This window comes from Aedes aegypti, chromosome 2, assembly GCF_002204515.2.
Source record: "Aedes aegypti strain LVP_AGWG chromosome 2, AaegL5.0 Primary Assembly, whole genome shotgun sequence".
Classification (NCBI taxonomy): domain Eukaryota; kingdom Metazoa; phylum Arthropoda; class Insecta; order Diptera; family Culicidae; genus Aedes; species Aedes aegypti.
In genome coordinates, this window is record NC_035108.1 from 268,401,672 (window position 1) to 268,428,532 (window position 26,861).

At 35.4% G+C, this 26,861-nt stretch overlaps 1 protein-coding gene across 3 annotated transcripts; it reads right to left on the reverse strand.

The window, feature by feature from the left end:
- Positions 1 to 26,861, reverse strand: LOC5571738 (TLD domain-containing protein 1). 3 transcript variants are annotated; one of them, XM_021845036.1, is made up of 9 exons: positions 26,426 to 26,861; positions 25,987 to 26,318; positions 13,353 to 13,514; positions 13,067 to 13,294; positions 12,814 to 13,001; positions 10,869 to 11,203; positions 10,584 to 10,810; positions 2,068 to 2,250; positions 1 to 1,996 (listed from the first exon to the last, which is right to left on the reverse strand). In XM_021845036.1, the coding sequence occupies exons 3-9, from the start codon at positions 13,488 to 13,490 to the stop codon at positions 1,883 to 1,885; spliced, it is 1,413 nt and encodes a 470-aa protein (XP_021700728.1). In that variant the 5' UTR covers positions 13,491 to 13,514; positions 25,987 to 26,318; positions 26,426 to 26,861; the 3' UTR covers positions 1 to 1,882. The 3 variants fall into 3 exon arrangements, with proteins under 3 accessions (XP_021700728.1, XP_021700729.1, XP_001659873.1); XM_021845037.1 differs by lacking the exon at positions 25,987 to 26,318 and having other exon boundaries at positions 26,689 to 26,861; XM_001659823.2 differs by lacking the exon at positions 25,987 to 26,318.

Here is a 26,861-nt window from a genome sequence, read left to right on the forward strand (position 1 = left end):
TACGATTTATTCAGCTTTGTATATTTGTCTTCATTTCGGATCTTGGGCAACGTTCCGTAGCACATATATAATGATTGACATAGATCGGTGATCTCATTTTATGATTTCATAACAGTCAACGCAAAAGGCAACAACAAAAATAATACTAATGGATTCTGTACTTTCTACTTTGCATTATCAATGTACACATAGGTTTAGTTTATATGGCACCTGCTATCAAACCTGTGCGTTCATAAATCCAAAAGGAATAAAAAATTACTATACACGCAATAAATTAATTAAACGCAAGATGAGTTAGGACTGAACGAAAATCTCTATATTTACACTTCTCATGCTGTTGGGCATAACAGTTCTTGAATAAATTATCACTTTTTAATAGTTGAATTGCTCAAGCTACTTGTTGTGTTGCTTCTTTCTACCATTTGCGGTACAATTATAATCACATTAACGCACATCTACAATAAGTTCCATTGAAGCGTTTTTCTCTGATGCACTGCTCGACCGGCTCAAGCTCGTACATGCTTTAAATTGCTCATGCTAATATTCAGGTATGATCACAGACAAGCAAACATAACACTCTGACCATCTTTCATTGCCAGAATTCTGTCGTCAATAATTATTACCCGGTTGATTTTAGAACTATTCATAAATTATTTTAAAACGTTAAATCTGCTTATCTGTGACTTTTTTTTTGATACCGAAATAAAACTTTTTCTGAACAAGCCGTTATGCTTTTTGCTAAACCAGACAGAAGTATCATTGTGATTTTTTCTCCATTTTTTCGCATTTTGATAAATCATGCTAAAGGTAGCATGTTCTAGTCCCAGTCCAGTCAAAACTCTCTGTGCATATGAAGTTTTCTTGACCTCTCAGGATGGAGTACCTTCGTTCTTGTCACACGATAAAAAATCATAAATGTTCGACTGGCAAAGAAAGCTTTCAGCTCATAGTTGTGGAAAAAGTTTTTTTTCTAAATATTTATTTTATAAATAACAGGAATCCAAATGACATTTTTTAACTAAAATTTGGCTTGCCCAGAAAGAAAGCTAAACTCGGTATTAAAATAAAACAATTCGATTTCTGCGGCTGCATTCAAGTCTTGCGCAATGTGCGCAATACAGTGAGATGTAAATTAAAAATATAGGCTTCCGCGCAAATTCGTCGTAAAATGGCTTAACCCTTTCTTTTCCATTGTAGCTTTCACGAATTTCAAACAAACTGAATCAGATTAAATTTGTAAACCAATATTAAATGTTAGTTTCACGAAATTTTGTTTACCAGAAAACTTAACTATTTGTTTCAAAGATATAACTTTCAATAAACAATCAAAATACAAGTTTGTAATATTTTAGGATGCTTAAAAAATGATCTTTCACAACTCCTATGTTTGTTTTAGTAACTCAAAAAAACACTTGCTGTGTGGAAAAAGTCTACCGAACTCGTAAGAAAGAAAGAGTTGGAAAAATATATCTTGAAAGTACAACAATTCCACAATCAAAATTGAATTCCGTAGTTTTATTCAGAATGCTTCATTTTTGCTTATAAATTACGAAATTTATCATTCCAGAATTATTGTATTGGCAAGATGAAGAACCTCCGTCTTACGACTAATAAGCGCGGTTTTCTACTTGTGCATACTGCAAACGCCAGAATCAAAATAAAGCCTTTAATAAATAAATAAAAATAACGCTTACTTCCATAATCTACTATGTCTCAACCTTTTATCGATTTGAATAACATTTTTAAATTGCAGACAATTAACACTCTAGTTTGTTCATTATCAGAGAAAATTAAAATTGAACGTATCCAACACATCAACCAGATTGATCTCCGGTGAACACAAATTTCTTCCCAACTTTTTTCTGGCGTTTGATCTCCATTTTTAATCTCTTGGTTCCTCTCGATACCCATCGGAATACTGCTCCCGACCACTCAGCTTGAGCATCGCTTTGCTGTCTGCATTTCCATCCAGAATTGAGCGGCCGGTATTCTCTTCCTGTATTTGTAAAAAGGAAAATTACTATTAGATCACTATTTAAAAATGTATCGTTTGTCAAATTGTCTTACCGATTCGTCTTCCTTGATTGGTTTTTCACCAACACCCCATACTTCTACATTTCGAACCGTGAACTTTTTGGTGGCACTCATTTGGAAGTATCCCTTGTAGGTGGTGCACGTCTCTGAACATTCTCCAACGCCGTACTCGCTGTCCAACCATAAGCCCCAATAGTTGTGTTGACCACCCATGCCCTGTAAAGAAACAAAATTTCATTTAAAATTGTATTAACATGAGTATTTTATCTGCTCAGCCGAGAACAGTTAAAAAACAGCTAAACAGTTTTTTTTTTCCAAAACCCCTATGAAAGCTGTTTTTTAAAATAAATATTATTTTTCGCATAAGAAAAATTCTCATTTCTCGGAACAAATTGTATGATGGTATACTATTCTACTGCAGATAAAGCTTTACAACGATTACAAATATTCCACCAATCTCTGAAACTAGATCACTCTAGTAATTTATTCGTTTATGGCCAAATTTCCTGAAATACCATCCTTTTACACCTAGCATAAAAGTAAACTAAAAAGCGTCTTCAAAATTGGTTAACATTACTAAAAAAACTCAATTTGTATAAAAAGAAGCTAAATCGTGAGTTTTAACCGCATGCTCAAATATAAATTTTATTCTTTATGATCGTTTTATCGAAAAATCCTATACCTTTAAAAACATGTACGCATTTTTACCGATCTACAGCATTTTGTAAACGTTTTTCTCCAAATACTTCGATCGGTAATTCCAGAATACCATATTATGAAAATCATACATGGAAAATATATTCGATTCCATTACAGCAGTGTTGTCAATTTTGATGATTTTCTTTGTGTTTTCAGAGGTCTTCTAAAAATAACGCATTTTTTCTGTTGTGCTTCAAATAAGACGTGGGGATCAAATAACCAACATTATTAAGGCATAGATTATTTTTCATAAAGACTTTATTGGTACTTCCGTCAGGAAGTACTTAAAACCTAAAAATTCTATTATAGATTGTCGAATTTTGCAGCCAATTTCTAATAATCAACGTTGATCGTTATTTATAAAAAATTTAATTATTTTGGTGGGTTTTTCATAGTTACGACATCGACACAATATTAGTGGAACGATATACAGAAAACCGATTGCGATTTCATTAACATATTAAAAGGATACAGCATGCACAAGGTGTCCACTTTATAAATCCTTAGTACATTACCAAAAAAAACCCTCAAAAATGGGTATAGTAATTTTTACAAGTCGGGTCAAGATGAGCACCCCTCATGGAAATAAGGAAATTAAAATAGGGAAGCAGTGTTGTGAAAAACTCAATTTCTCACAACTCACGCTTGAGATTTTTCAAGCGTGAGTTGTCAATCATGCAACTCAGCAGTCAAAAAATCATGGATGAGTTGGCTCACCTTTTTAACTCATTGTCTCGTTTTCCCACAGTTTACTCACACACGGCAATAATTTCTTGTTAGTCTGGTAAAATTATGTTAATCCTTTCTAACGTAAACAACAACATTCGGGTTTCACGAGTTTTTGCCGGGTTTTGCGACTGAATCATTTTTTACGGTTTGAGTTAATTGAGTTGATTTTGCATCAAAATCTCAAGCGTGAGATTTGCGAAGCAGATCTCTTATGAGTTTGCTCTCACGGGAGAGCGTATTGATTGATATTTTGAGTGTGAGTCTATCAACACTGTAGGGAAGGACAGGGCAAGATGAGCACTCCTTAATTTTGAGACTGATTAAACGAATTTTATTCAATTAACGCCATACCCTGTTTAATTGAGGTTCATCTAACTATTGTCCTTAAAAAAAGTTATAAGAAAAAAATAAATAGGGTGTCAAATTATGGGTAATTTATTATAACATGTAGGAATATTCGCAGCAAGCCATGCGCGCGGGCGTCTGCTTTTTGAATTTTGTGTCACGTTTACCTCGTTTCGCATTTATTTTTTTCAATTCAATTCGGCTGGTGAAAAATAGATTCGGCGGATGGTGCTATGCCACGTGCAAATGTGCTGTGGAACAATGTTTTTGAAAGTGATAAAAGTGTTTTTTTTTTTCGGAGATTATATCTGAAGATAATTTGTTGAGTTATGTTTTTTTTTACTTTTGTTTGACTTGCTTGCGTTTTGCTCGAGAGTGCTCTGTGATGGTTCGAGCAATTGAATTCGTTTGGCGCGACTCGTTTTTTTTATCTTCTATGTGTGTTAAACGTGTTGATAGAAACATAGAATGTGATTCGTCCATGCTCGGTTAGGCATTTTTTTCGCGCGGCGCGTGAATTTTGCTGGGTAGTGCTATATTACGGCTTACGCTATTGTTCATTGTTAGAGGAGCGATGGATAGTAGAGGATTTTCGTGGAATTTGGTGAATTTGTTCTGATCAGCAGCGCATGATCACAATGCGTAAATATCAATCATTTATCGGCCAGAACGTCTACCGAACGTATCTCATGGCCAAGCTTCCGAATTCTCACTCACTCTCACGATAATGGATTTCTCCATCACCACAATTAAGCGAAAATAGATAATGGCACAACTCCACAGCTGTGAGAATTTTATGTTATCATTAGACGAGAATGGAGAACTTTTCATGTGTCCATCGCCACAAGCAGCAGTTGCTTTTATGCATCAAATTAACTGCTGCTTTCGTCAAGTTGATGTGGTAGCATGGATAGCGTGCACGCATCGCGGCTGTTTTTAGCAATGTTGTAGGTTCGAATCCCGTCGGCGGCACCAGTTTTTGTTTATTCACATAGTGATAATTCTCTGGAGAAGTTGGTGAGCGAAAATATGATGGGGTGAAAAAGAAATTATCCCCGGAGTGGAATGATTTTCGGTTATCCTCCATCATAACTCTAGAGAAAATAAGTGTGAGCAAAAAGAGATATTCACGTGAGGAAGCGAAAAAGCATTCTCTTTACGTGCGAAAAATCGTAGATTTCGCATCATTGATACGATAATTCAGAACCCTGCTCATGGCACTACCCTTTCCATCAATATTCCACAACATCCCGTAACATCTATGAGAGTTTCTGCATCTTTCTTAAGTAGGTGTTCAATCAATTATCCTTTCCCATTCCCCAGCTTTCGCAAGGACGTGGCCAGGACAGCGCTGGACTATTGGAGGGTGTGTCAATCTTGTCTAAGAGTTGAAGGTTAGTCCCAAATTTCTGACTTTGGCAACGGACTAGGAGGAGGCAACCCTCATACAATGGTCTAGGACTGTACCACCTACGAATTTGTGCGCAATGCTTACATGTGAGAATAATCATCCAACAATACTTTAACCAAATTTCTGATTCTTAGCTAACACTGCAAATCTTTTGGAGAGTCTCTTAGTATATAAAGAACAAAATCATTAAACATATTTTCAGTACTTTACTTATAAAATTATTTCGAAATAATTCAAATACGCTTAGCAACGCTTGGGCCAGTTTCTTTTGCCGTTATTTAGTTGTTTCTCATATGTTCAGGTATCAGAAGGCCGGCTCCAAAGGCACGTTCCCCACCAGTTGGGAGATTTTTCAATCTCCAAATTGGGAATATATTCATGATTTCTCTACTCAAGCAAAATTTGAAATGTATAGTTTGATGCAGAATATACAATGCGTATCAATGAGAAACCATTCACAGTAACAAAAATAATTCAAGGAAGTGCCCTCCTTGCCCCGCAGTGTTTTTAAGACAACTGAAAAACATCTATTTTGTTTAGTCATTTCATTCAATGATTTTTTTTTAACTTGTTATATTTATGGATGATAGAAAACATGTTACATAAACGGAGTAGTGCGTGGTCTTTCGATTCCATTGGAGTGAGCCATCAAGACAAATCGTTTTCGGTCCGTGTGGTGCTTGTGCGAAAAAAATCGCGTCTCTTAGTTAGTATGTAGGGTGCCGGTACCAATGGTTGTAATGTACCAGTAGATTGGACCTGGGAGGGAGAAACCAATACAAAATTTCTGTACGTCATAGTGAGCCGGGATTCCGCTGTCACGAACTGTTACTGTGAGCCCAGAGCTCAAACATTGGACTAACATGGAAAAAGCGCGTAACTGATTAAAACACATTTTCGCATTTCATCAAAAGTGACAAAAATCGAATGAAAATAAATTCATGCACATAATGCAAGTATAATGTCACGTGAACACCTTTCAATCTGATTGAAAAACGCATCGTTTTACTTTTTCCAATGAAAATGAATATTTAGTGCATAGAAAACTGTGGCCCTTTTTCCATGTTTGTCAGGAAAGATCGAAAGTACACAACAAAAGAAAACTAGCTATTTTCTCCAAGCCTGCCTTGATTGTTGTTGGCAAGCTGGAGTTATCTTGCAGTTCAAACAAACGTTGTTCTATATTTCGTGTGTAGTATCTGTGCCTCCCTCCCAGGATTAGACTATGGAATAAAACGAACATGTTTCGATAAAAACGACATGTGCTATTTTTGGTGGATAGATCCTCTCAAGTTTAGTCGATTTGCCAAATTTCAACTTTTTATTTTATCAAAAAGTCATATAAATAATAATTAAGTTTATGCAAAAAATTTGCTCCCTTGCACCAATAGTTGCCGTCATGTTCCAATAGTGGACAACTCCAACTTCCAACAGTTTTTAAAATGGATGTATAAAAGTGAAACTTGGGGCCTTCCTTAGCCGAGTGGTTAGAGTCCGCGGCTACAAAGCAAAGCCATGCTGAAGGTGTCTGGGTTCGATTCCCGGTCGGTCCAGGATCTTTTCGTAATGGAAATTTTCTTGACTTCCCTGGGCATAGAGTATCATCGTACCTGCCACACGATATACGAATGTGAAAATGGCAACTTTGGCAAAGAAAGCTCTCAGCTAATAACTGTAGAAGTGCTCTTGGAGCACTACGCTGAGTAGCCGGCTCTGTCCCAGTGAGGACGTTAATGCCAAGAACAAGTATAAAAGTGAAGAAAAGCCTTAGAGATGATCTTTATGCTTCATTCGAAAGATATTAATTGCTGTTCCAAGGGAAAAATGTTAAACCTATGTAAAAGTTTACCATTTTGTTTTAAATTCCTTGTATCATTCCCGAACGTCTACTACTGGAGCACTAGCGCAACTACTGGAACACGTGTACCAATAGTGGCTCAAGCGATTTTATGTTAAAAAATTAGTTTTATCACTCTTTTTATATTTATATCCCATATAGTAGAGGTCGGAATTTTTCTGTTGGCACCAAAAGATCTCGGTTAAGCCTTTTCCTTATTTTGTTATAACTTTTCATAGCTTAGGTAGTCCACTAATGACACCGGCACCCTATGCTTCAAAAAAAGCTAAAAGTGGATTGTGGCTGCTCAACCAAGGATGAAGGATCAATAGTAAGGTCGTTTCATGCTTTTTTGTCCCAAATCTGTAAAATATGTATGACCGATGAAATGTGCCATCGTTACAACGGTGGGACGTAAATATGATTCTTCAAAAATCCCTTAAATGGTTCGTCACAGTGAGTGTCGGCATAAAATCTTATTCATAAATTATTCATATTTTATGTATATTTGTTTCATAACACCTTTTTTCCTTTAACCTTTATTTTTATAATTAAAAAAAACTTTGAATGGTTCGACACTATAAGTGTAGACTAGCAAAACGTTCATTTTATTCAACAAACTTTGTGTCGGCATAAGAGTGTTATGTGATGGTCCAGTCAATCGAGTTTTTTTTCTATGAGTAAAATATTGTAACACATGCTTTCGTCCTGACAGCTGTAGGAATTTTGCATTTAGCTATTTGTTCAACAAACTTTGAATGGTTCGTCACTTCAACTGTCGACATTATTTTCTTCTACCATGACCCTACAGTTATGGATCAAATAGTGTGGAGTCCAACCTATAAAATTCAATAAAACGACATGGAAAACGTAAAATTGTAATTTAAAAGCACGAATTGAATCGTTTCAAATTGGAACTTTGGTTAGTAAACTGTTTTGAGTGTAATATTGACATAGGATTGCATAAAAACTAAAAATTGTATCGGTTTCTGAAAACCATTCTTCTTCTTTCTGGCATTACGTCCCCACTGGGACAGAGCCTGCTTCTCAGCTTAGTGTTCTTACGAGCACTTCCACAGTTATTAACTGAGAGTTTACTATGCCAATGACCATTTTGCATGCGTATATCGTGTGGCAGGTACGAAGATACTCTATGCCCAGGGAAGTCGAGAAAATTTCCAACCCGAAAAGATCCTCGACCGGTGGGATTCGAACCCACGACCCTCAGCTTGGTCTTGCTGAATAGCTGCGCGTTTACCGCTACGGCTATCTGGGCCCCAATCCAACCATATTATGGATCAATTTTCATATTATGGATCAAATTGTGACATATTACGGATCAGTGCACAAAATCAAGAGATTTTCAGCTCAATGCATCTGTATTGCATGGTTTGGCGAAAGTTTACAATGTGTCACATATTACTGCAAAAAATAGCAGTGTTAGAGCTGGCAACAAGGGTAAAATGCCCTTTTTTTGTGATACTGCATTGTAGTAACTGAGACATGAACTGTTTTCGCTCCACACCAATTTTTCCACCCATTTTTGTTTGCTAAAAAATGAAATTCACAAACCGTGATGTTTTATTAGTTTTATCCTTAGTGCTATTGTCAGAACATGTAGATTCCAATGCTTAAAATGGCAGAAATCTACATTCTTTGGAAGTGATCCATAACCGTGGTAAACAATCATTTCCTGGTCCATATTATGGATCACTAGTTAGAAGTGCTAATACTCGGTATTTAGAATCAACAATCAAGAAAAATGTCTTCCAAAGATGAATTCATACTAAATCGAAGTGAACGTGCATGTTTTATACTATAACATTTGAATTTTACCACCTGTGGGAGCCTATGAATGCTGACGGCACTTCTTACAGAAAACGACCATATAATGATAGCTGTGTGGAACCAACTAAACATTTGTCAAAAACACCGTTATTTAGCGGTTGAATGTTGTGCTTAAGATTACAAATGGTAGAAGACAAATAGTTTAATATGGGAAAAATATGTTTTAGGTCAACGTTTATGTTTTGAGCGAGTTATCCGATGTTGAACGCCAAAGTGATCCGTCACTGTGGGTGATCCGTAACTGTGTGGGCATGGTATTTGGAAATGTTTCATATCAATTGAAAATATTATATTCATAAGCATGTTTATATCTCACAAATAATTGTTTATTATAGTCTAATCGCTTATCAAAGTGAATCCTGTGACCCAAAGATCATCCCCATTAAAAAAAAATCACAATCATTGCATCTAGGGATCGTTCAAATATTACGTAACGCCAAGGGGTCTTTCGTAGTGTTACGGTGCATACAAACATTTTGAATTTCCATACAAAAGCTGTTACGATACTAAGAGGAGGTTCAAAATCGTAGAATGAATTCATGAGATTGATTTAAATTTAGAATTGTAATACTTTGTAAGGGAAGACCACCCAGTACGGAATAGCACCCAATACCGGACATCGTCGAAAAATTGAAAAATCATAGTCCAACCAAGATGGTACATTCTAAGAAAAGAAAACTATTAAAGAGAGCAATGTTTGGGCAGAATAACACATCACTGTAACATGCACGCTTTTTTGGAAAAATGGAGATATTTGAAACCCAATAAAAATAGACGAATTGCCTTCCTAATTAATGAACCTAATTACTAATAATTCTGAATATGAAACAGATGTACGGATATATTCTATATTCTAACGAAATGTGCATAAATCTTTTTTTTTCGATAGCTTAAATTACTCATGTGAAGTTGTAAATGCTTTGCACTGGCAAAGCATTCCTTGAGTGAAAACATTCAATGGTGTACATTCTCAAAGAATTCGAAATGTTTCTTGTTTGAGTCCGGTATTGGGTGTACCATTAAAAATTGGTATCATCAAAATTCGTATTTATATTTTCAAATTGATTTTTGCACGATACAATAGTATTTATCATAAATGGGTAACAAGATCACATAAAAATAATTATATTGGATTATTGAATTTATTCTGGGGGATTTTCCCCTTATAATGTTTCTTAAACTAGTAAGCAATATTATAGCACATTTTTGTACAAAATTGAAACAATGACTTGTTTTTATAAAAAAAAATTAAAACAATATTTTTGTGCAGGGTGACTTGACAAGTAATTAACCGGTTTTTTATTAATTAAATTAAATTTGATTAATTAAGAGCAAGAATATCTTTAAATACCAATCCTTCGAATCATACGGTCATGCTGACAAAATTCTTAGCAGGGGCCTTCTGAATTCTATAACAATTTTTTTGTCATATTCCTTACTGGATTCATTACGAACTGTTGCTTAAACAGTGGAATGATATCTATGAAGATCTTTAGCAGGCTTTAGGGTACAAAGCTTAATGAAGTCGGTTAAACGATATTAATCGTAGAAGGGTTTTTAGTAAAGTAAAAACAAGTTTGGGTATTCAATACAAAAATAACCTGAAGAGACACCATTGGGATTGCTTTGAAAATTATTTATCTGAATGTATTTAAATTACGATTTCAACGGTTTACTTACCATTCCGTTGGGCATAGTTTGCTGATGTAGATTCAAATATTGATAATGAGGATTGTATCCCGTAGATGGAAAACATCGCATTTTTGGGCGCAACGTGAAGAGGAAAGAATTTTCGTTGCCCAAATAGTTAGGGCCTAGTGCCCACGATTCGGTTGCATAGCCTCCAAAAATATACCCGTTTGAGTCTTCAACTATCACTACTGTAGAACCTTGATCCATGATGCGACCTAAAATGCAAATAGAATATTAGATGAACGCAAAGCAATGAGCAACAAAAACCCATACCTAACAATGTAGAAAAACTTTCTCCGTGAATTTGCGAGGAGAACAAAAAGCGCCACTTGTGCTGCTGTGCATTTGGGAGATTCGCATTGATAAACAACATCTGCGAGAGATCGGTGAACGCCGGGTAGTCGGGCATGTATTGCAAACCCTCGCAGAGCGGGAGCATGGCGTGCAACACGACCTCTTGTTGCGGAAAGTTCTCTTTCCGCTTGGCTCTGCTATCATCGGTGTCGTCCTTCTTTCTTTCCTCGGAACTGTTTTTCACGCTACGATAGTTGTACAAATGGGAAAACACATGCTCCAGCATTTTGAGGAAAATGGGATTTTTGTTGAGCCTACCATAACGAAAAGTATAATTAGTTTCTCATTTGACGAAAGCAGGAGCATGTCCTGCTTTGAGGTTTTATTAGATTGCCATCATCAAATATGCATTTGATGCGCGGCATTTACGGCCGTGCTGGATGAATTTAGTTTAATGCTTTATCATTGGGTTACGGAATAGTACAAAGTAAAGAGTTTTGTTCTCAAATTTAATTGCACAGCATAAAAAACGCGTAGGTAATATAATTAATGAATTTTCGTGAAAGTTACGTGTGTGAAGGTTATGGATAAATAAATAGTTTTCATCACAACAAATTTGCTAAACAATCAAACAATCATTTTAGAAGTATTCATAAAAAGTAAATCAGTCTACAATTATTGCGACAGTCTGCAATTATTGCTTAACATTCTCAATATTTGATCGAAATTAATCTAATTTTGATCAGTTTTTATTTATAGTGTAATGTTCACTACAGTGATGCCAAAAGTAAAGACTTTTCTGCAGAGGTGCAATTTTTTAGATTGATTTTGTAACAGAATCTGAAGGGTACAGATTGCCGATTTTCACGGTAATTAATTTGCAATTAAATTTTACTAAACGATTATTTAACAATATAACATCATTTTTATTAAGTTAGGTCAAGCGTGACAAGCCTTACAAAATGTTTGGAGGATTCATACGAAAAACGTGACCAAGAGGAGGGGGAGGTGGTCCAAAAAGTTGAATTTTAGCGTGACATAATTTGTGTACCATCCCCGAAGTTCACTATCTACAAAACGCTGATTAGACCGGTACTCCTCTATGGACATGAAACATATACTCTACGTGCAGAGCATAACGCGCCCACGTTGTTTTCGAACGGAAGGTAAGTGTGGTCCACCGTAGATGGTCCAATAGAAGACGAAACGTTGGAAAAGGAATGAATCATGGATTCATTTGGAACCATGCAGTGGGCTGGGCATATTACCAGAATGTCGGATAACAACCCGGTAAAACTCAAAACCAAACCCATCAACACAAGACAACGTGGTGCGCAGTGAGGAAGATAGGTCGATCAAGTTTAGGGCGATCTGCAGAGCTTCCCAAATCGCAACCTCGGTGCTAATGAAATACAAATGCTGCGTCATTGAAAACGGATTTTAAGCAGTAGTCAGGTCAGAAATATTTCACAATTTGGGCAATTTAGCCTAAAGCCACTGCTCCAAAACCATGCAGGAGTGGTATGCGACTAATTCTGCGGATTTGTTGTGCCACGTTTTTGGGCAATCCAGCAAACTGTTGTAAAATGTCCTTCCGAAATCTATCGGGTCATGATATAGAATGAAGATCAATGAATATTTATTTTTAACTGCTGTAAAAATTTGATTTGATTAAGATAACTATAGCCGGTTTATCAATCAATCTAAAGTGTCGCAATTATTATCGCATCATCCTTTATTTGTCAAATTATTACAGTTCAAACAACGACACTCGCAAAATTCGAATCGCTGATCAATTGATTAGCGTTGTGCTAAAACTGTGGGGCCATTCTTGACGATTTGGCGCATTATTTATTGTATTCCAACCATTTTATTTGATTAACACTTGTCTATTTTTGGACGTAGTTCTAACAGTGTGACTTACCAGCGTTCAGCATCCGCCCGAGTAACTTTCTGTGTACCTTGTTGAACTACATCGTACACTAAGCTCTCAGCAAGCTTCTGGATGCACTCTTTTACGATTCGAAATCCTCGTGACTCCCACGATTTAAATTCCGGTCCACCTTCAAGTCTTATCGCTCGCATGTAACTGCTCACCACGGCTTCAACGTACTGTAATAAAACGTTAATTATCATTAATGTGTTGCTCTTTGTTCGCTGCCAGCTTAGAAGGATACCTCTTTAATCAACGGATACGCTATTTCGGTGGATTCCGAATCGGGCGATTGGCCCAAACTACAAAGCAATACATTGATTCGCTCCTCCAAAGTACCGCGAACAGTGTAGACATACAGCTCGGCAAACCTCGGAAGATCCACAAATGCTGCTCGTTGACCGAGCGGACCAAACAGAAAGTTGGTGATGTACTGTGCCAACCGTGGATCCATTTGCGATCCCCAGAATTTCTGACGGGTTAGAATCATGATTGAACTGGGCATTCTTATCATCTTACAGCATACATACCATGAGTTCCTCTTCCTTGCATTTGTCGGAATTTTTACTTGCTATTCTGAATGAGCTGGCTATCAGTGGAAGCTCACTTTTCTCAAGCATTGGACATTTTTCAGCTAACTTTGAACTTGAGGACGATATATTACCCATGGTTACTCGTATTATGGACTAGATCTGCAAATTAGGAGCACAAGGAATAAGGAAAGGATTATTACTTTATAGAAAATCGCAGTACAACATAGAACACTTTTTTCAAATTTAAAATTTTGTCGAACACTGTTGACATTTTTAAGTGTCGTGAAATTTTAAGTTATATTATTTTGTTTATATCAGTATATACTATAGTCAACTCTCCCTCAATCAATATTCCATATCTCGATATCGAGTTAGAGAACCATAGTACCGTTTTGATTCGAAATCCGGACACCTAAGCACCTAGACAGCTTCAACTCAATATTTTTTAAGGAATTTCATATTATGGGATGAATTTTTTGGTTGAAGTATGTAAACAGCTGTCTTTTGAAAGCAATATTGAATTAAAAATAACGAGTAATATGATATAAACCACTTAAAATACACTAAACGTGTGGGATGTCTTGCTTCGAAATCCGGACACTGAATAATGCATGCTTCCAATCCCGGACACTTTTGCTTCGAAATCCGGACACTATGAAATTGTCAATAAATTAGGAGAATTTAATAAATATTTGCGTAAAAAATTTCCAACACGTTCTACAAACAACATAAAGCTATGATGAAAATATAAAAAAAAACTATAAAAAATATAAAATAACTACTGTAAAATCCAATTTATCAACTTCAGACAAGAAGGAACAGTCCACTCTTAGATCAGAACCTAGTAAGAGCTTAGAGCCTGTATGATAAAGTAAATTTTATCTAATCAGTTAATGCTCAAAAATGAATGAAATGCGATTGAAGCTCAACTTTATTATAGTAGAATAAATACTACTTATATGCAGTAAGCATTCAAATTTATGAAAAGGTTTGCAGCTCCTGTTTTCAATAAAATTAGTAGAACTGAGACGCGAATCGAATTCCAGAACTTGAAGCTATATTATGTTCCCCCCACTGGACGAGGATATACTGCTGAATAGCACTTTTTAAAAGTATTAATTCCTTACCTGTTTCTGCTCAGCATGGATTTGTTTACTTCCTATTTGAAAAAAAAAATGAATAAAATATTTCCAACACCATCACTAAATGTAGTGCAGGACTAAAACATCCATTTGTGTTGAATTAAACACTTGCTCACTCACAGTCCATCACTTTTCCAAGATTTTTAAAACTTTCAGCCTCTATAAATCACTCATTAACACTCTTATAATGATTTTTTCATCTTCCTTCAACAATCACTATGAATGGAATGTTTGAAGCATGGGGTGTCCGGTTTTCGAAACGGTAGATTTTCTTGCTTCAAAACCCGGACACCAGGTATTTTTGACAAATACTGGAAGCTTGTGTAGTTGTTATCACTTTTCACTGTTTACAAACATCACCATAAACAAGAATAATGTTCAGTTTTGCTCAATATCACTTAAGTTTACTTCAATACTCTGAAATGATAAGATTTGTTTTAGGTGCAAATCTAAGGCTTCGACCTAACCAGCGGGAAAACTTACGCTCAATATGACACGAGTTTGTTTTTTAAGAGTTTAACAATCATTTTATCAGGTTACTATGATGAGAATTATAGCACCATGTAGAACTTAAAGTTAGGCATCGATTCGTATATAATTATTTAAAATTAAAATGCATATGCATGTTAAAATAGCTGAAATTGTACTGAGTGTCCGGCTTTCGAAGCGTCCGGGAATTCGATGCAAAACGGTAGTAGTTGGTTTTCATGGCTAACTCGATGATCCTTGGATAGCGTTTGCACTAGTTTTGTGTTATATAACTCGATACCTCCCCAACTCGATGATCCTTTCAATATCGAGTTATGAAGAATTGATTGTATTATCAAACTCAGTCTTTTTAAACCAATATTCATTCTCTTCTTTAGTTTAGAGCGCGGAATGTCGATCTTACACAAATATCACCGTTCACGAGATACCATATACAGTTTATATACATAGTGTGGGACAAAATTTAGATTCTCGCTCCAGTCCACTTTTTGGATTGCATATAGGTCCCATAACAACATTGCAAAATTTTAGCTCGATTGGTGAAACTATATTTTAGTGCCGTTCAAAGTTTGTATGGGATTTACTATGGGAAAACTTACTTTTGCAAAGAAAAATCGGCAGAAATTGCCTATTCACCTCTATAAAAATTCTGAACACACATTTCGATAGGTATTTTAACGATGCAGAATATTGCCAAAGACCGCGAAACAATCCGACACTTGTGAAAAAAGTTATTCAATGAAAACCTATTGGCAAGGCGACGTTGATTAACACGTAAAGGCATAACAATAATAACAAAATCTGGTAAAATTTCCAAATAGTCTATGCCTAATAACTTTTTTTCACAAGCATTGGATTGCTTTGCGGTCTTCGGCAATGTTGTTCATCGTTAAAATAGCCTACTCCCCCTCCCCCTAGAGCGTTACGTAATTTGTGGACGGCGCCTTAGTGTGCACAAATTTAGTGGCGTTGCGTATTCAATATGACTCTCAGCTATTCTATTTATACCTGCAATGCTGTTCTCAGTGTAGTCTGTATTTTTCTGCATTGGCCCTTTCAACAAGTAGAACATAATGAGTGACGTTCAATTTCAGGCATTGTCAACAAATACGAAAAGTTACCAATACAAAACCTAGTTTTTATACATTTTTGGATTGCCGAAGAGAACAATTTTGTTGCCGACAATAGTAATTGCATTGCCGATAAAAGGACCAGTGCCTCGTGACTTTGGTGAGGAAAAATAGACGATTTAGTGAACAAAATAGTGTTTTGTGCATAATAATTAATAAATTAAGTGTGCTCAAGTGTAGTTTAGGGGTCTCCTGTTAATTGTTGTACTTTGTTGTTGTGTATAATTGCCTTCCTAAAAGTTCAACTGCTTAGGCTGCCGACAATACGTAAGTTCCCCTATCTATTGAAATTTGTGTTTGAAATATTTATACAGATCAATGGGCGACCTCTGGCGATTTTTCTTTGCAAGTTAAGTTTTCCCATACAAACTTTGAACGGCTGGCGCTAAAATATAGTTTCACCGATCGAGCTGAAATTTTGTACAGTTATTTTGGGACCTAATTGCAATCCAAAAAGTGGACTGGAGCGAGAATCTAAATTTTTCATATAACCGTGTCACTAGAGTGTCCATCCCGGGACAAAAAAATCCCGAGATTTGAGAAATTTTGGAATTTTCCGTTTCTCGAGATGTAAATTCTAATGTTCCGAGATTCTCGAAATGAAAAGGAATTTCATGAAAACTACTAAATTTAATAAAAACCAATGACATTTTTCTCAGAATCAAGCTTCTTTCGATAAAATAGAAAACCGTGAGTTTCTCATGAAGATTAATCAATGGTATCAAAATCGCGATTATTATCGAACTTTTCTGTACCTCCGATATTTTTTCGGAAACGTCCTAGATTTTGGTTAAAACATTGTATTTGGTAGATTAAAAAATATTCTGTCGACGAAAACTTTACCAAACATTTTGTATGGGACGGATTCAGTTAAAAAATGGACATGTCACAAATTTAGTATGAACAATACGCTTCAAAGTTGCTCCAACAGAATATTGTCAAACTTTCAGGCTATAACAATTTTCGGGACAAGCAAAGCGGTCGGGCAATGGATACACTAATGGTCACTATTATAATGTAAGTCTCCGAAAAGTGTTTATTTTTCATGAATGGTCTCTTAAATCTTTTTTAGCCAAATTGATCTATAAAGTCACAATAGAGCTTGCAGTGAGCCCTGGTATAACATTCTAAAGGCTTCAAAGAAACCTTTAGAGATCCTTTCGGCTATAGAGGTCTACAAGCAAACTGCCACGACTACCAACGCACGATAAATCTTACACAAGTCGATTTCTTCAGAATGAAAACATATCGATGTGAATGCTAGGCAGCAATTCCGTTTATGTTTTTCTTTCTCGCAGCAAACAAAAGCAATGTTGTGACAGTTCTCACAGCAAACAAAGAAAATTTTGTCAACATTGCTCTACTACGCAGGTATTTGGATTGGTCTATTTTACAGGTTCTTCCAGAATCTCTTCTAAGATTCCTCTATGAAAAGCTACAGGATAAATTATCCAGAGATTCCTTGAGCAATACTTTCAAGGACTTCTACAGGGATCACTGTACTAAGTGTGAGATTCTTAGAGGATTTTTACCAAACGATAGTCCAAGAAATACTTGAGCACTCAAACGCTACAACATCGCGAGAAAATTCACAGAGGTTCATTCCAAGCTTTTAGAGCAATTTGTGTAGGTATTTTCTAGGAAATCCTACAAGAATTAATCTATTAGTTCATACTTTGATTTTCCGGGTATCAGCCCAACCATTTTATATGCATTTCATCAAGAATTCATCCAATGTTTCATCTAGGAATCCCTCAAAAAATTCTTCAGAAATTATTTCAGGAAATGTATTGAAATCTCTTTCAGAGATTCCACAACAAAGTCGATCAGGAATTCCTCACGAAATGCCTTATGATATTTCTTCTCTTGCTAGTTCTATATCATTTGATCCAGATGTTATTCCTGCAGTGCTTCCAAACATTTCTTTAGTAATTTATCAAGCAAAACCTCCATGGATTCTTCCAATATTCATTTTAGGTTCCATACCAGCAAATACGACATTCCAAATTATTCCATTTAAGGGTCATGCGCAAATTACGTCACACTCCAAGGGGGGGGGGGGTTCGAGCCAAGCGTGACAAGCCTCACAAAATTTTCGGAGGACTCATACAAAAAGTGTGACAAAGGGGGGGGGGGGGAGGGGTCAAAAAGTTGATATTTAGCGTGACATAATTTGTGTACCATCCCTTATTATTGAGGGATTCGATTTATTATTTCTTCAATAAGTTGATTATCTTAGTAGGGTGCCGGTTGGTTGTAGTATACCAGTAGATTGGACTATGGAATAAAACGTAAATTGTTTGGTAAAAACGACATGCGCTATTTTTTGTGTATACACACTTAGATTTTTTTTACGGATTCCTGTTAAATTTCACCGATATCTCAACAGCTGAACATTCGGTGAAAATTCGCCGAACAATCTGTGAAATCGTTGAACAAAATCATAAAGAAAAACACGAAAATGGTCCCATCGAGAATTGAACTCACGACCTGTGCAAAAAGTGGAACGAATGCCTGTCAAATGATTTCACAGAAGTTCGGTGAAAATAATACTTTCACCGGACTGTTCGTTGGTACTTTGCAGAATTACAGTTCATTTGTTTGTTTTCACAGATTTCGGCGGTAAAAAAAATAGATTTCACAAATTTTGTCGGTAAAATACTAGATTTCACAGGAAAATTTAATTTTGTTGCTTTACAGTTCATATTCGGTGACTTATTTTACAGCATACTGCGATTTATTCTAAGGGTTCTATCCCGTTAGGCCGAAAGAGTCGTTAGGCCGAAAGGGTCATTGGCCCGAAAATGGCCGAAAGTTCTAATGAGCCGTAAGGACGAATGAGTAACTAACAGGGATAGGTCTGAATAATTTGCATCACCTAGAAGCAACCGGATGAATTTACAGGTCGAATGGATTGTTAGTTGTTAGAATATGATAGTTTGCATACCTAGAAGCCCACAATAACCGCTGTGAAATATAACTAGAAAGAACAGCCTTTGATTAAAAGAAGTAAAAATAACTGATGAATGTGTTAGCCATTTGAAATAGTAATAAATGATCAAATGTTATTTCAGCCTCACGACAATTTCGGCCTAACGGCACTTTTGGCCTAAGGGCATTCGGCCTAATGGCCTTCGGCCTAACGACCTGCTCGCTAATTCACCTTTTTAAGCTTATAGAGCTAGTATACGGATAAAATAAAGCATGTCAGCTGTATAATAGCGCTATATTAGCACGCTGGGCGAATTAAAGTGCTATTTGGTTAATACCTGAGTGGATCAACTTCTGGAGGAATTGGGCCTTTCTGGGAAAAATTTCTAGTGGGGAATCGTTGGAGGAATTGCTAGCTTAAATAGTTTGTGGGGTTATCCTTAGACAAATTCTAGATTGATTTTTGAAGGCATCTTTAACGAAATACTTGCAGGAATTCCTTAGCAAAATTGAAAAAGAATAACTATATGAACTCATGCAAAAATCTTTGGAATAATATCTGAAGGATACTTTGGAGAAAATAATAAAAAATCATAATTTATTACCGTCTATCGTGACTATGATATGGCAACTTTGGCAAAGAAAGCTCTCAGTTAACAACTGTGGAAGTGCTCATTTAACAGTAAGCTAATAAGCAGGCTTTGTTCCAGTGAGGACGTGTTGCCAAGAAGAAGTAGAAGAAAAAAGTAATAGTAGTCGCAATGTAACAAAGAATTCAAATAGAAACTCTAACCAGCGGTTTTCATATCGTGCTTCGCGGAGCACTTGGTGATCCGCGAAGCCTTGACAGGTACTCCACAACCGTTTTAAAGAAATGTACCAATGTCTTAAAATATCTCAACTTTTCGCTTTAAAATACGTTTTTAATTATACCAAACAAAGTTATATCTTAAACACTTTGAATTTAAAGGACAAAACTATCGATCGAACTGAAAATTCGATCAGTTATTAATCCGTTGATTGCGACCCTTTCTTTTTTGTCCTCTAGATTTGTGCTCGCGATAATTTGGAAATCGATTTAATTCATCTTCTCCTTATGATATTTTAAAAATTATAATTTTTACAAGTCATATGTACAAAATCTTGATCATTATTGGACTTTCATGTGCATGGATATTTTTATTAAAATTTTAAGTATTTGGGCTAAGATTTTATAATTGTAAGGTTAAAAATATTCTATTGGTGATAATTTAACCGTACACTTTGTACGGGTCAGTTTTAGCTGCAAAATAAGGTTTTCTTGAATTTAACATAGAAAACTAAAGGTTGAAGAAATTCTATTTCTGACACCATGATAAAAAAATAAGGAACATATCACGAGTTTCATCAAAATTGTGAATAATTTCGAGAGTGATGAACTTGTGGTTAAGCCATTCAGACACATTGAGAAAATGTGCCGCTACAGATGCTCGCTCAGTTGTTCGAACTAACAACAATAGTAGGAACATTTCCTTACCAAATTAATTCTGCCGTTGTGAAGCCACGAACTATAAAATATTTGACGAAAAATCCAATTTAGTTTTACATAGATGCCTGTCATAGTTTAAAATTTAAAATTTTAACTTTTTCAACATGTGCTCCGCCAGCCAAAAAGGCTGAAAACCCCTGCTCTAGCACATTCTATTTGGCACTTCTTTATTTACTTGTTTCCTTTTGGACCCTTTTCGATTCCTATTTGGTCTCTTTTTTCAGGAATAAAGTCTCTAAAGTTGCGGGTTACTGTTGTGCTGATCTGTTAGATATACTTATCAGCTACAACTTTGTCCAAGATTATGTTTGAATCGGTTAATAATGATTTCAATCTTAGTTGAAGATCTATAGCTAAAATAATTCAGCTTTTTAGGCGTCACTGGATCTACGCAGTGAACAGAAAAAAAAAACATATGTATATATTAACCATAAGATGTGTGTATCTTTCTATAGATGCAGCAATGGGCCCAGATAGCCGTAGCGGTAAACGCGCAGCTATTCAGCAAGATCAAGCTGAGGGTCGTGGGTTCGAATCCCACCGATCGAGGATCTTTTCGGGTTGGAAATTTTCTCGACTTCCCAGGGCATAAAGTATCATCGTACCTGCCATACGATATACGCATGCAAAAAAATGGTCATTGGCATAGTAAGCTCTCAGTTAATAACTGTGGAAGTGCTCATAAGAACACTAAGTTGAGAAGCAGGCTCTGTCCCAGTGGGGACGTAACGCCAGAAAGAAGAAGAAGAATGTTACCTGTTTATCTGTAAGATAGGTGAAGTATTGAAAATTTTTCGTTAGTATAAAAACCAATATTTCGTTACTAGACGACTCAGTATGGAAAAGTCAGTTTGAAAACTGTCTTAAAAATGTGTAGCTGACAAGTGTTCATAACAGAATCAGCAATATTTTGAGAGGATACTCAGAACCTGAAATACAATCGAATGAGTCGTATGGAACAAAAACTAAACCATTCTCATAACTACCGAAGGTTTATAACTTTGTTAAAGACTTGTAGTCATTCTCTGATCTGTATGATATACAATTTTCAGTACTAGTAAAATGTTTGCTCATTATCTCACGTTGAAAGTTCATTGAGCCATAAAAATACACCAAAAAATATTTTCATTGAGACAAAACTGTGAATGAAGCTGTGCTAGTTATGATTCATTGTGCCACACGTTTTCCTGTCTGCCAATCCATATAATCTTATCAGGGCGAATTATTTAGCACTAATTGTTTCGGGAGCAAAAGTCTTGTGAGGAATGGAGATAAAAGACCGCTCGTTAGACGTAAAGCACATGATTGAACTACGTCGTCGACGTCACCAGATTAGACAAAAATCATTAAACTGGACATATCGCAAGTAGCCGGACAAAACCTCAATAAAATTGAGGTGGTACAAAATGAGCCGGTGATACATTTACTGAATGGGGCAATACCAATTCAATTAGCGATGAACACATTATTAAAACGAGTTTAAAAAATGAATCACTAGCTGCTAAAAAGAAGAGCAATAAAAATATTTTTTGGCAAGCACCCTTTACAGTTCTAGTAAAATGTCGCCACATGATTGCTGTATAAGGATACATCATATAGAACACCCACTTCATATGCTCGGACAGCCAAAATCAATCCATTTCTCTACACTCACCTTAGGTCGATAGGGTGATGCAAACCCCAATTGTATTATCCCTTATGAAATTTATTTTGTATCGTTAACATGATTATTGCCATGTCATGAAAAATATATTAGATTGTTAAGTTCATGTAGGGATCACATGTTAATGCGTATTAAAAATGAATTTAAGAAAAGCTGTTTTCAAGCAAACGCAATGATACACAATGGTACGCAATGAAAATATACATTCTGATAGTTTCTGGAATTCTGAAATGAACTTTAAGCTAATTGTAAATAACGGTAGGAAAAATGTAGGCATTTTGAAATGAATACCAAGCTTTTCCGTAGTAACAGGCTTTAAACAGTTGAGGTGATATCAATTTTACACAGAACCTTGAAATACACTATGCTGTTCTCATTAAACTCCCATTTTGAACCACCCTGGTGCAACACATATCTGTTCAGAATAATTTGATGTTTGCTACATATGGTACAATCTTGCAAATTGAATTTTTATCTCACTCGGCAGACCACTTATCCATGCACATCACTATCATTAGGCATACTCAGTTGTAGATACGTCTATAAAACCACATCACCATGTCCAGGCCCAGCGCTGTTGGTAAACAAAATAAGGAACTTTTAGCCGGCTATTTCAGTTTTTGTGTAACAAACGATTTTATTTTATTTACTCTGTCCGATATTTCCGTCACGCATTTTTGCCCTTTTTCAAAAGTAAAATGGTTTTTCGTATTTGTCCTGATTTAAATTGTTGTCTTGATTGAAATTGTTGTTGCGGCATTACATCTACAAATGTTTCATAGTAATTATTTATTTGTACTAGTAGTACCGTTAAGTCACCAGTCACCGTGCGGCCTCCATTCACCGTGCACATATGCAGATTCCTACAGAATATTCATACAATTTTCACAAATTATTCTTTTGTTCGCACAACAAGATAAAATTGATAAAATGAAGTAGTTCTTGTCACAAAGCATTATGAAAAACTTAGTTTATGAAGCCAAAATCGTGTGAATTCTGTCTGGTAATGGGATTTTTTAACACTCCTAGTAGAAACGCCAAAAATTCACATATTTCAATTTAACGTTAGAGTATCAAATTTTTCAAAATTTCAAAAAGTTTTCGCTGTGGTTACTTCTAGCAAGATGTAATTCATCGTATGAACCATGAGGTTTAACGCAAATTAAAATTTTTCATTATGTTTCAGACGAAAAGCAAATGCACGGTGAATTGACCCTTCTCAATATGTATGGTTCCAATTACCGTGCATAAGTGTAAAAGGCTTGAAATTGTTGAATAATGTTGGATTTATTGTTAGGTCGTAATTAAACAACTTCATATCTAGTTTTAGAGCAAATATAAATTAGTTTGGACAATACAGTCAAAACTTCTATAACGATTTCAATGAAATAATAATGATTTAATCATTTTTACAGCTATCTATTGCTTTTACTGTAAATTAAGATTTGAATACCCTTAAAAAAGAGTGCGCACTCTTCTAGCAACATAGTTGCTCCACCAACAACGTTTGTTCAAGATACGAAATTAAATCATGATGAAAACTATACGCACGGTGAATGGTGCACTAGCGTGCACGGTGAATGTGACATAGAACGGTACGAGGCGACCTTACCATGACATTAATAAACATAATTTTTGAGTATTTTTTTGTTATGCATCACTAATTTTAGATTTTTTCCTGAACTATGGTATAATTGAACGCTTCATAGTGGTATTCTCGTTTGCTTTAAATTATTTAAAAAAAAAGATATAATTTTTTGAAGCGCAGATTTTTCTTAAATGCACGGTGAATGGTAGCTTGACGGTAATTAGTTTTATGGTTACAGTTTAAAGTTTTCATTAGGGTCGGTGTACCAATAGCCACATAGCTAAGAACAACATATTAGTATAAAATCGAAAAATAATGGCAGCTTCATTATTTGTACTTCATCTGAAAGCTTTAAGTCTTGTTTTTTTTTTAATACGAAAACGAACATTTATATTGCTGTATTTAATATCGCTTGTGTCACTATAGGAACACATGTGCCTATAGTAGCACTATTTCTAATTTCTGTTCCTATAGTAGCACTAGCTTCACGGTGTAGACACATCAAAATCGTATTTTCACAAAACTTTTATATTAGTTTCTCTTAGTAGTGCTACTATAGGTACAATGTGTCTAGTATAGGTACAAGGGAGCTCAATCAAAACTATTTATTTCAATAATTATTTCATTTTGTGTACAACATCTAGCTGTGAATTAATGGTACTTAGATAATTAGCTCATGACTTTCGTGTCAAATATATTTTGCAACGATTTATATCAAAACTGCCGTAAAAATCCACTAGTGCGACTATAGGTTACTATCTAGTAAAGGTACAATGACATTACATTCGAAACTAAATTGATAACATTATAACATACATTACAAATGAAATTGGTACAGTACAATTGAAATGGTAAAATTTTGAACGGAAAACATTTACTCTGTTAAATTTTACTATGTAAAAAAAAATAAAAAGTGTGTTCGTTGGCCATATATTGGCTCTAGGTTATAGAAATTAACCCTTTAAAAAAATTCTGGCCGTCTAAATAATAAATTAATTGGTATATGAAATCTTTCCACACCATGTTCACACATATAATTTATTGATCTTTGAAAAAATAAAGAAAAAAGAAATTGTACAGTTAGGTGGCACAAAGTGAGCAAGTGATGAAAAAGAAGATGAAAGTAAAGAAAATCAAAATTCTTTGCATTTTGTACAGGGTAGAAGAACCAATTATGGCAATAGTGGGAACAAAAAGAGGTTTTTCGTATAGTTTATTAGAATAAAACGGCTAATATTCACAGGAATGATAAACCTATTTGTTTTTGATTATAACTAAAACCTTGACAAAAACATTCGTGCAATAAGCTTCGAAAAATGAAAATCTGAAAATTTTGCGTTACAACTGCTAATTTCATGGTAGAGAGGATTGTTTCAGAGATATTCGGTTTTTATGTTTTCGCACTTTTTTCCCAAAATAAGGCACTTAAAAGATAACACTGCGTAACAAAAATGACGTTTTTGCCTGTCTCAACAATCAAATTATGTGTCTCTAGTAGATTTAGGGTTGCTGAACCTGATGCCGTTTTTAGATATGTTCCAGCACGTCACAATTTTTAGCTACAGGTTTATACAATTCTTCTTCTTGTTCTTGACATTACGTCTCCACTTGGAAAGAGTCTGCTTCTCAGCTTAGTGTTCAATGAGCACTTCTACAGTTATCAATCGTGAGCTTTCATTGCCAAATTTATTATATTTATTATATTTGCATTCGTATATCGTGTGGCAGGATGCGTTACGATGGGTTGATGTCAAAAATGGTTTAATTAACGTTAACGTTACCACTAGACTATAGAAGCCCCCTGCAGTACAACCCATTTTATTTTAATTAGGAATTTCTTCATCCAGCCCTGTCCTTATCATCGAAAGCTAATAATGTACCCTGGTTAGATATACATATGCATAGGTACTTTATCGCCATAATCATGGGCACTGAATCAGCGTTGCTTATATTCATAACACGATAAGAGTTTAACAAATTGAATTCCCTGGCACCTGTGGCATTGTTGTTTGCAGTATTATATTCCTGTATGAATTTTATCTTTTATGAAATATTTTCATTCTAATTCCTCGACCTTCATACCATACCCTTGAAGATTACATATTAAACTTTAATAAACACACTGATAATTGTATCTGATTAAATTTATTATAGACTTACCTTATAAGTTATTCTACAAGTTGCTTCAGTTTAATCAATGTGATAATACTTTTATATGAGGACTGCTTGTACACTGTTTTACTAATATAGTAAACACTAATCCATCATCAGGCGGAACACGGTCAATTCACAAACCAATGACATCTCCATCGAAATAGCTCGATAAACCTTGAACCCTAATGCTACAAGTAGCTCCTATTTTCGTATTCCATTCACAGCGAATTTATTCACATGCACAATACACACTTTGTTTGCACTAGTCTGTCAATAAATATTGGCTGTATTGACAACTGTCTATGTTACTCTCCTTACAGGACAATGCTACTAGAGATCTAATTTTATGTGCAAAAATGGAGGCAAACAAGATTGGCTGTCTCAGATAGACTGGGTTCGGAGTATTCAACAAGGACGAAAAAATGTATCTAATTCATGCGATTACCTCCGATGCATATGCCATCTACAATAAACAAAACTCGTTCCATCACAAAGCCTACTTGTACCAATCGTTTCAGTAAGCTATCATAACTTTAGTTTTCACTTCGAAGAAATATTTGATATTCGAGACCGTGCATACGTCGAATGAGTGACACTTGACATAATATTTTGCAAACACTAGACTAGACTTGATTGCACTACGTGAATGCTCACGTGGATCGGAATTCACTGATATAAAGCTGAAACCAAGTGATGAAAACCAATCACCTTAATCCTAACAATTCCCTTCAGTGAACGATTGACGATATTGGAAATTGGATTTTCGAATTTTATACGTTCATCGAACACGACCGTCATCGATGAGCTAACAACACAGAGTAAAGCAGGAAGAGTGTCCGATGTTTGAGCAGAAGATTTTTCTAATAATGCAAGTGATTTTT